General features: G+C 34.8%; 1 protein-coding gene across 1 annotated transcript; it reads left to right on the top strand.

The window, feature by feature from the left end:
- Positions 1-7,178: 7,178 nt before the first annotated feature.
- On the top strand, positions 7,179-10,069 carry LOC122301907 (protein FAR1-RELATED SEQUENCE 5-like). The gene is made up of 5 exons (XM_043113262.1): positions 7,179-7,897; positions 8,318-9,147; positions 9,254-9,351; positions 9,440-9,538; positions 9,959-10,069. The coding sequence occupies exons 1-5, from the start codon at positions 7,179-7,181 to the stop codon at positions 10,067-10,069; spliced, it is 1,857 nt and encodes a 618-aa protein (XP_042969196.1).
- The last annotated feature ends 1,780 nt before the right edge of the window (positions 10,070-11,849 follow it).

Genomic DNA, 11,849 nt, shown 5'->3' with positions numbered 1-11,849 from the left:
TTTCTTGTAATAGGACAAGTATGATAATTATGACCATTTCTATTACAGAAATTGCAAATAGCATGTGACATATATGAAGAATTTGAATAATTATAATAATATCTTTTTTTGACAAAATTATTTTTATGAAAAGAATGTTGATTATTGGTCTTTGATATAGAAGGATTATCAAAGAAATTTTTATAAGGTTTGTATTTTTGTTTTGGCATATATCTCAAGCATGCCTTGTCAAAAACACATCTTTGACTACCAAGAAGTTTCTCAAAATTTCTTTTTCCATTCGTAAAGTTTTCAACAATATTTTCTAAATCGGTTTTCTTCTTATTCAATTCAAGATTTTCATCTTTCAAAATGATATTTTCTTTTCTTAAAATATCAATTTCATTTGTTAAAGAAAAATTTTTCTTTTTCAAAGCAGTATATTTGATACCCAATTTTTCAAATTCCTCATAAACCTCTTCTAAAACATTTTGCAATTCTTCATATGAAGGATTTTCAATATTATCAAGATTTGTTACCTCAATGTCATCTTTAGCCATAAGACAAAAATTTGCTGATTCTTCATTGCTTGCTTCACTATCTGAACTACTTGAATCATCATCCCATATAGCTTTCATTGCTTTCTTGTCCTTGTTTCGATCTTTCTTTAGCAAAGGACAATCTAGCTTGATATGACCAGGTTTATTACATTTATAACAAATTAAAGTGTCATTTTTACCTGAATCTTTCTTGGAAAACTTTTTGAAGGATTTCCTCGGAGGAGTTCTATTTTTCTTCAAGAACCTCTGAATTCTTCTTGTTATCATCGCAACTTCTTCATCTTTATTGTCATTTTCGTCATCTTCATCACTTTCACTTTCATGAGGAACAGCTTTAAGTGCTAAGCTCTTCTTTGGCTTTCCTTCTTCTTCTCCTCATTTCAATGTGTACTCATGGGTGATAAGTGACCCGATGAGTTCATTGACTTCGAGCTTCTTGAGGTCTCTAGCTTCAAGAATCGCTGTAACTTTTGATTCCCAACATTTTAGTAAAGAGTTGAGAATTTTTCTTACTATCTCCACCTTGGAATAAACTTTGCCAAGAGCTGTCAAGCTGTTTATGATGTTAGTAAAACGAGTGTGCATACTAGAAATACATTCATCATCATTCATCTTAAACATTTCATATTCATGAGTAAGAATATAAATTTTTAATTCCTTGACTTGCGAAGTTCCTTCATAAGTTACTTCCAAGTTATCCCAAATTTCCTTTGCCGTAGCGCAATTCATTATTCTATTAAACTCATTTCCATTAAGAGCATTATATAATAAATTCATAGCAGTTAAATTTAAAGTATAAAGTCTATCATCTTCACGATCAAACTCTTCTTCTTCCTTTTTGACCTTTACTCCATCAACCACTTTTATTGGAACATAAGGTCCATTTACAATACATTTCCAGATTTCTCTACCTTGAGTTTGAAGAAATATTCTCATTCTAACTTTCCAGAATGAGTAATTATCTCCACAAAAGAGTGGAGGCCGACTGCTAGATTGACCTTCACCAAATGAAGCTGCAATGTTAGCCATAAGATCTTAACTCAAAAGATAGTTAATCTTATAATAGAACTCTTAGCTCTGATACCAATTGTTGCCCAGATGACTAACACAAGAGGGGGGTGAATTGAGTTGTATTAAAAAAAAATAACAATTATAAATCAAATATATAATATAAAATATAAACAAAATATGAAATAACAATAAATATAAAGAGTAAGGGTAAGAGAGAAGCAAACTCAGTATGTTAACGAGGTTCGGCCCCACTGCCTACGTCCTCGCCTCAAGCTACCCCTTGAGGATTCCCAAATTCACTATTCAACCTTCTTAAGGTGGAGATAGAAACCTATTACACCTTTGAACAACACCGCTACAAAGGATCCGTATAGAACACCCTTTACACTTGCAATCACCTTACACGTGATGATTCAACTATTCCCCGTATAGAATACTTTCTACACGCACAAGGGTTATACACACCATTTTTCTGATACAAGAGCTGATAGTGGGTAGGTTATCAGAAAACACTCCTCAATGAGTGAAATAAGAGCAATACAGCGCAAACTATATCTCTCAAAATGAACAAGAATTAAGGCTCAATGCTTAGAGAAGAGAGAATGAAAGTTTTGAATGAATGTTGTATGCTCTTGGTATTGTGAATGTGAAACTCTCAAATGATCTATTTATAGGCATATGAGACTTCATATTCAAATTAAAAAAGATTCACATGTCAAAAACAACATCATTCACTTTTTCAAAAAATTCAAATAAAAGGTTCTTCTTTTTCAATTGTCAAAGACAACATCATTCACTTTTTCAAAAAAAATCAAACCTAATATTTTACTTTTGGCATATGACAAAAGGAGCACACTTTCCTTTTCAAAAAATTCAAACCTAATCTTTTACTTTTTGCATATGACAAAATGAGCACACTTTCATTTTCAAAAAATTCAAACCTAATCTTTTACTTTTTGTATATGACAAAAGGAGCACACTTTACTTTTCAAAATTTTCAAATAAAATTATCTACCTTTTATATAAGTCTAAAAAAGCATCAATCACTTTTGAAAAAATTCAAATAAAACATGCACATGTGAAAGATGATAATCAATCATCTTTAATATTTTTAAAGTTCAACCCTTTAATCAAGGCATGCACATGTAAAAGATGACAATCAATCATCTTTAATATTTTCAAAGTTCAACCCTTTAATCAAGGCATGCACATGTAAAAGATGACAATCAATCATCTTTCAAAATTTTCAAATTTAATTTTCAAAAATATTCATGCACATGTGGAAAATGTATTTTAATGCTTTATGATAAAATATTAATTTTGAGCATTAATCCTAATTTCGAATTTTAAGAGATTTACAACATTACTCTATGACTTTAATGTGAACTTGTTTCCTTCTTGCTCATGCTTGGTTCTTTGATGTGCTTGACTCCATTGTTATCATCAAAATTCATGTGTAGATTTATAATCACATGAAACTTGAAACCTTGGGTTCAACAACTCTTAATATATAATTGGAAAGAACAAACGGGTTTTGCCCCCTTTACACTTCAAAAAAATATTAGCCCCTCTACATATCATATTACACTTCTTGAAAATATTACACTTGAAGAAAATATTACACTTCCATTCTAATATCTGGTTAATCCCCTGTACAAATCCAATATTGAAATTACATTAAAAAACAAACACAAGTCATGCGCATAGACAAGCAACGCCAAGTCAGCTGATTTCACAAACAATATAAAATGCACACCCAATCTTCCTTCCTGTATGCTGAAAGCATCAATCCTCTACACTGCCATTATGTGGTTTATACCTGTATCAACAATGCAAAAATCAAATAACTAAACATAAAACTTACTAACCATTCAAGGTAACCATTCTTAGTAACAGATAATCAATTGTGTTCTTATGAAATATGCACATCCAAGGTCATGAAAAAGGTTAGAAGCGAATACAAAATATGCACTCAAAGCAAAGAACAAAAGGAAACCTTTGATATGAACTTCAACATTCAGGGTCAACAGAAGGGCTCAAATGTAATGTGATCCTAACAAACTTATTCAAACAATCAACTAATTTCTCCAACTTCATAAAATCGGATGGCAAGATTAATCATTTCAGTACAGAGTAGAGATAAAACAATTGTTTAAAAGCAAATAAAATTATACCATATTGCGTGCTAGTACCACTTAGAGAGTTATCCGCATTGGAACTTGAGGAGATGCAGCTCCCAATGAACCTAAACTTAACCCAACATTCTGTCCCCTCAACTTCTCCTTCTTTCTTCTTCATTTCCTTCCATTTTTCCACAACAAAACACCATCTGCAATCCTATATTTCATAGGCATCTCATTCCACCAATCATCACCACTCCAAGCTTTTTTAGCACAATCCCCTGACCACAATACATCAATCACCACCAAAAAACACTAGCAATCAAAATCCACCATACAAAAAAATGTTTCAATAGTCCAAATGCGAGACCCAGATAAGAAATATACATGCAGGACCAAATAAAAACACCATCTGCAATAATGCAAACATCAAGCAACTAAACATAACACTTTTGTTTCAAGCTTCAAAAAATCAAATAAAACGTTTGTATTTGTACCTGTACCAACAAAGGATTGAAATTAGTTATCATCTCCACTTCCAACAAATTAGGATTGTGATGCTTGTACACAATTTTTAATCAATTTTGCGCAAATTAATGTGAAATGCATGATATGTTTCTCAGGCCTTTGGGCAGCAAGCTGGAGTGCCAAATGATTTTCAAAATTTTGTTTTGAAGAAAAAGGAGTAAAGAAATTTAGGATGGGTGATGCATTAGAGGACAGGATTTGTGATCTCTATGACCTCTTTGTTGATGTAAACATTAATGTTTTCTCTGCCCTTTCCTGAAATATTGTTCATTTGCGGAGGAAACCTTCTTATTTTTTAACCACTAAATAAGCTAGGGGTAGGATGAATAGGGGTAGAGAAAACATGATGCCTATCATTATAAACAAGAAGGAAAGGAAAAAACTCTTGTCCTAGATCAATTTAGTGGTAAAAAAATCGTACTGAGCTTTAGCACATCAAAATCCTACCGAGCTTTATTTTCTAGATGGTAGAGAAAGTTTCAAAAGCTTTATTTTGAAGATTTGAAAGCATCGAATCTGGACAAAGTTGTAGTCGAATCTGTAGATTTTGTTGTTGTTGAATCTTTCCTTTAATGCAGACTAATGCAAATTAAACAAAGCTATTAAATTTATGCCATTCTCAGATGAGGAAATACCCAACGTCAGCAACCATTAAAAGACAAAAACACAGATCTAACTTACACAACCAAGCATCCAAGAAGCACAAACACATACACATACGGGATGCTAAGAAATGGAAATATTCAGACTAAATGCATAATAATGCCTTCATAAACAAAGCTACTAAATTCATGCCATTCTCAGATGAGAAAATATCTAAAGTTAGCAACCATTAAAAGACAAAAACCAGAGATCTAACAAACACAAAACCAAGCATCCAAGAAATACAAAAACATACAGGATGCTGGGAAACAGAATATTGGAAGTCCAGGAACATACTCGAACCAGCACCAAAGTTGGCAGCCCAAGACGAGTGGTGAGAAGAGGAAATATTGTTGACGAAGCTGTGCGAAAGAGATCTGTCAGTGTGGTGAGAAGAGAACGCGGGCTGTGTGAGGATTTGTGGAGAGAGATGGATTTATGGAGAGGTTTGGCTCGTGCGCCCTACAGAAGGGATCCGAGCTGGGTGGAACCATGGAGGGGGGAACGCGGAGGGAGGGGGCACACAGGGGAGGGGAAACGAGGGGGGAACGCGGGGATGGGGGGAAATGCCATGATTGTTGATTTAAATTTTCAACGTTTCATTAAAATAAAATAAAACAAAATCCACGTCACTCGGTGGGCGGAGGTTGAGCTACAGTGTGGAGGTTGTATAGAAGGACTCTTGTGATAATAGTCAACTCAACTTGACAAAGGCATACATCTGACTAATGATGTTGCCAATTTCTTTGTTCATTTGCCACAACCCTTGTCCCTTGTCTATGCTCTGGGTTTGCCATTTAAGGCAGAAAACTAATTAATGGAAGCTAGCTACTACTGCTTTGGCTATGAAATACAGTACGTCAAATGCATTAATCAGTATACATGTAAATTTATACTTGTAATGTGAGCTTAAAGTTCTAGTTAAAATTGATTGCAGTGTTCCCTACTAAACATCATTTCCAAGTATAATAGCCAAAGCAGTAGTATCTTCCTACTAAACATCCTTTAACCGACACTTGCATAAGGTGAAACCGCCTATGAGTTCCAGGATTAACCGACACTTGCAATACGCATGAAAATGGTATGAAGTCCCACACCACCAATTTAGTTTTCCATACAAGATGGCTATAAGAACCTGATTTGTTATGTGTTCCGTAACTTCATTTTTTTTTTCTTTTAGCTTGCTAAAATATAAGGGTAATGATACCCTTCCGGTTGGTTCACTATTCATTTACCACTTATCCTAAGTGGATTATTTTTTATTCTAAAAACTGAATGCTTCTTCCCATAAAGCTGAATGCTTTTTATCACTTCTATTCTCTCTCTATATGTCAGAAGATGAGATATTGATGACGTGATTTCTGCAATCCACAGTATAGAAAGATTTTACCTCGCGCCCAAAATGAATCCCTTTGCAGCTTTGCCGCTCCGTTTCTTCTCTGCTCTCCTCTCTATCTCTCTCTCTCAAACCAGATTTAAAACTTCCCGTTTCTTCTGCCACACCGTTGAACGGCGTCGACCACAACCCACTTGCCTTGCCCAGTCCAGCCCACGAGTCCATTCATCGAGCCCACCAGCTCACGGGCGCTCAAGCCCAGCCCATCCAAGCCCAGACGTCAAGCCCACTCCGAGCCCAGACGTCGAGCCCACCTCCATTGTGGTGAGGATATTTCTAGTAGTTGTGATTTCTGTCTGTCATGCTTCCGTGGAGCACTTTTTGTGGTATGAAAAAAGAGTAAATTACTTGAAAATTCTGAGATATAGTATAGAATTTGTGGCACGTTCTTGCAAGCATACACATTAATTGAATTTGTATACCATGCACTTCTTTTGTTTGAGCAAAGTTCTTTACTTTAATTTGGTATTATCCATCCGTGAATTAAACTTGGATAAATTATTTTCAGAAACTAATCTGTGGCAAGCAAACTTATTTTCAATAATTAATTTGACTAAATTAGGCTTAATTGTTGCAAGCACAACCTATTTTAATTTTTTTAGTTGGAAAATTAAAATTTAATAAAAAAAACTATACTTTACATTTGAAATAGTTTTCAAGATAAAGATAATTTTTTAACAAATAATGATTTTAAAGGTTAAACTATTGATATTATTAAAATCTTGAGATGTTGAGGCTAATTATTAAACTAATCCTTTATCACTTTAACATTGTCATTTTAATTCTGAGAATGAATTAAATTTATAACATAAGAGATGTTTTCTTTTTGATCAATCAATAAAAAAAATACAAATGATAAATTTATAACTGAAAATTTTGTTGTTATGAAGTTCAATGATGATATATAAAAAAAATGCATTGGATGTTTTAATGACTATGTAGATGGAACCAAATGTTGGTGATAAGGATCTTGTTGAAGAGCCAAAAGAGGGAATGTCATTTTCCTCAGTTGAGGAAGTAAGGGCATACTATATTAAGTATGCAAAACAAGTTGGTTTCGGAGTGACAAAGCGAAGTTCCAAAGTCGGAGATGATGGAAAAGTAAGATATTTCACCCCTGCTTGTGTCCGTCAAGGCACTTCTACGAGCATATCGTCGAATATTCTTAAACTGAGACCGATGGAACACAATGGATGTAAAGCAAAGATCAATGCGATATTGGGTTCTGAAGGTGAATTTTGCTTGACCCATGTTATCCTTGAGCACACTCATGCTCTCAGTCTTGGAAAAGTAAGATATATTAGATGTCATAAGAGATTGGATGAGTCAATGAAGAGAAGATTAGAATACAATGATATGGCTGACATTCAATTGAGCAAGAACTACAATTCTTGCGTCGTTGAGGCAGGAGGGTATGAGAATTTGACGTTTGGAGAAAGAGATGCACGTAATTACATACGTGAGGTTAGATTACTTCAGCTTGGGTTAGGAGGAGCCGAAGCATTACAAAACTACTTTGCTCGTATGCAAGCACAAAATGATGGTTTCTATTATGTCATGGACGTTGACAATGAAACCAGACTACGCAATGTATTTTGGGCGGATGCACGTAGTAGAGCTGCATATGAGTCGTTTGGTGATGTTATAACTTTCGATACGACGTACTTGACCAATGCATACAAAATGCCATTCGCTCCTTTTGTGGGCGTTAATCATCATGGTCAATCAATTCTTTTTTGATGTGGTTTGATTTCTGGGGAGGACACAGATACGTTTGTATGGTTATTTGAGTCGTGGCTTAAGTGCATGAATGGTTGCGCTCCAGAAGCCATTATAACAGACCAAGATAAAGCTATGCAAAATGCAATTGCTAAGGTGTTCCCTAAATCTCGACACCGGTTTTGCTTGTGGCATATAATGAAAAAAATTTCCGAGAAATTTGGATCACATAGTCAATATGATGGCATCAAAAGTCAGCTACACATGTATTTATTTTCCACGATTAGTTCTTGAATGAATGTTGTGTTATCTCCTTCAATTATTATGGGAAATAATATTTTTTATTTGAATTTGTCACATAGGTGTGTTTATGACACATTGACTCCTGATGAATTTAAGTGTTGTTGGCTACAATTTCTTGATAATTTTGATCTACATGATAATCCTTGGCTTGAATGGCTATATTCTGAGCGTCATCTTTGGGTGCCAGCGTATGTGAGGAACAAATTTTGGGCAAGAATGTCAAGTACCCAAAGAAGCGAAGGGATGAATGCGTTCTTTGATGATTATGTCAATTCAAAGACAACACTAAAACAGTTTGTAAATCAGTATGATAATGCACTTAGGCGCAAGATTGAGAATGAGCTTGCAGCTGACTTCAGTTCATTCCACACACAAATTCCGTGCATAACTTTTTATGGCATTGAGCGGCAGTTCCAAGCAGCGTATACAAATGCAAAATTTAAAGAAGTTCAAGAAGAGTTAAGAGGGTTGATTTATTGTTGCGCATCAATGATTCGAAGTGAAAGAGGGATGTTTACATATCATGTGGCCGACGAGATCCAAGTTATGGATGGGTTTAGGAAAAGTACAAAATATGTTGTTGAGTTTAATGAGGAAGAGTGTGAAGCGAGTTGCACATGTCAGTTATTTGCTTTTAAGGAAATTTTGTGTAGACATGTCATCCGTATGTTGACACTCCATAACAAAGAAGAGCTACCTGCAAAATACTTTCTTGATAGATGGAGGAAGGACATGAAACGAGATTACACGCTTGTCCGAAGTAGCCGCGATAATCTGAGTCATAGTTCAAATGCACACCGAATTAATAAATTGAACAATGCTTTTTACGAGATTTCTTCAATTGCAGGCATCTCAGATGAAGGTTGTGCAAAGTTAATGACTCAGTTAAGTAAGTTGAAGTTAGAGTGGGTTGACGTCCAGCCAGTGTGTGATAATCATTCAATTGAGTCATTAAGGGTGACAAAAAGGGTCTGATAAATTAAAAAGTCCTGTAGCTGCACGTAGTAAAGGTAGGCCAATGTCTAAGAGGAAACAGTCCACGGTTGAGAAGGCAGTGAATAGGTTGAAAGCAAGGAAGACTCAACGAGCTCAGGTAAGTCAGGTAATTTAGGTATTTTGTATTTTTAAATTTAATTTTGTAACCTATTGATATTAACTATACATCTTGAAATTATGAACAGCAGAATAGGCACATAAATAGAACAGTTGTAGGAGATTTTGGCTCACCTAGCTTGGCGGAGCGTGACTTTCCTATAGCCTCGATTGCTCAATTGACTGTGGTACTGCTCAATCGACTGTGGTATTGTTTGCAAGTATTGTTTATATAAGGTGATTCTTTAACGATATTAATTATGGATTTCTTCTATATTCTTGGTAGATACAACCATCTTTTCAACTTTTAGACGATGATATCTCTTATTGTACTCCTACATATCAAGATGTAAACGTCAATATCCATACGTATTATATCGTAACACTTATTTATGCTGAATTTAAATATTATCCAAAATAATACATTCATTGGTTTAACCAAAATAACACATTTATCTCCTCCTCTGGGATTCTCCCTTCTCTTGAACCAAAAACTAAATAAAAAATAAAAAATCTTGCTTCACAATGTGGAATATTCACAACCCACATTTTATAACTTCCAAGCAATTGGCATGGGTGAAATTGGAAAATATTGCTATTAAAAACAGAATAATTGGGGAAGCCTAAAGGAAGATGAAGATGAAATTTTGAGGCGTGTGCTTCCAAGTGAATATTGTCAAGTACTCCACCATAACGTGTCAAATACAAAGGCACGTTGAGAAGTTTACTTTCCTCCAGAATATTACTCAAGTTTAGAATTTATTGTACATATCCACCAAGTCAACCAAAAAGAATTACTTCTCCCAATCAATAAAAAATTCCACATATAAAATGGTGGCTGCCCCCTAGAAGACGATAATTTTTAGTCCTCATTCCGATCTACATCGATATCGCTAACCACAACTCCGTATAGGTCCAATTGTGCCCCAGCAAAGCTATCTGATTGTGTTCCATTCACCTCAACCACCTGTGCACATATATAAATATTTATCAATATTTTAGAACAATAAAAATGAGTTTTCATTAACTTTATAAAATACAGTATACAACAATCAAGTAATCATCCTACAAGAAAAATCGTAGAGGGAAATTTTGGGGCTTATTTGGTGGCTCAGAATGGTGGTCAATTGTGTGGTGAGGCAGCAGACTCGGTGTGATTTCGCCTAAATCTCCCAAACCACCGAAACCATAGACAGATACAAACACACAGAGAGTTAGACAAAGAGAGAGAAGAAGGAGAGGGGAGAGTTAGACGGTAACCTCACCTTCGAAGGCGCCGTTGAACGGTGGAGGAGCGACCGGCTTGGGAGTGACGCCAGGGCTCTTGTCAGAGAGAGAGAGAGAGAGAGAGAGAGAGAGTATGAGATATTGGTTTTGGGAGTGGGAATGGGGACATGTATCTCACATTCAACGGCGCCGTTCATCACTATCGGCAGTTCTGAGAGGAACGAATTCGACAGTTCTAGGATGAACGATTCTTGCTAGTATGAGATATGAGAGTTTTTAAATTTCAAAATGAAAACCGTGAAGATGAAGTCTGAAATGGTGATTCAAAAATTGAGAGGGGCACAATTTACAGAAAATACATCATGACAGAAAAATCACATCATATGACAGAAGTTTCAGACTAAATGAAAGAGAAGGTTTCAGTTTTAATAAAAAAAATGATAAAATGGTCCACGTAGGATAAGTGGTAAAGGGGTAGTAAATCAACCGCAAGGGTATCATTACCCAAAATATAATAGTACTTTCAACCGAGCATACATGCCATCCTTACTCGAATATAATTAAGTATATATATATATATATTGTTGGGAATAAAATAAGAGGAGTGGGTAGCTGTAAAACGTAAAGATAAATAGGTCAAAAAGTTGAGATTAGTTGATCGGACAAGACCAAACCCTTTAAGATGTAAGAAATTAAATGACTAGAGACCCGCACAGTATAGAACCAAGAGCAGAAAAAGAGGATAGAGGGAAGCAGGGCATACACCAAATGACTAGAGACCCGCACAGTAAAGAACCAAGAGCAGAAAAAGAGGATAGAGGGAAGCAGGGCACACACCGAATTAGGGGCAGCAATATCTTCTCTTATTATTTCCTTTACATATTTCTACCATCACCATGCATAACGCAGTAGAGAACTCGTCTTATGAAAACTTGCACCAACCATTATTTATAATAAAGTTTATATTCTCAACATTCATGAATGTAGATTATAAAGTTTATATTTTATAATAATATCTTATTATTACAATTTTTTTAAACTTCTAAATGAAATACAATAAATAATTCAACTTTTTAAATTCTAAAATAAAAATTATATTAAAAAATATATTCTAATAATATTTTATTCAACTTTCATCTCATCTTATCTATATAACTAAATGAAGCCTAGTGTCAAATCGTGTCTTGTCTTGTGTATCTATATTTTTTGTGCTTGTTATTGTTTATGCCATGGATGAACATCCAAACATCACATTATGTGTGCCATTCGACT

The sequence above is a fragment of the Carya illinoinensis genome, chromosome 2 (assembly GCF_018687715.1).
Source record: "Carya illinoinensis cultivar Pawnee chromosome 2, C.illinoinensisPawnee_v1, whole genome shotgun sequence".
NCBI lineage: Eukaryota > Viridiplantae > Streptophyta > Magnoliopsida > Fagales > Juglandaceae > Carya > Carya illinoinensis.
This window is presented reverse-complemented; position numbering and strand designations above follow the sequence as displayed.

Excerpts from the sequence above, each read along its gene's own strand:
- LOC122301907 (XM_043113262.1), top strand. The coding sequence starts at position 7,179 with ATGGAACCAAATGTTGGTGATAAGGATCTTGTTGAAGAGCCAAAAGAG. Across the intron at positions 9,352-9,439 it reads GGAAGACTCAACGAGCTCAG|CAGAATAGGCACATAAATAG; the intron begins GTAAGTCAGGTA and ends AATTATGAACAG. Across the intron at positions 9,539-9,958 it reads CGATTGCTCAATTGACTGTG|AATAATTGGGGAAGCCTAAA; the intron begins GTACTGCTCAAT and ends TATTAAAAACAG.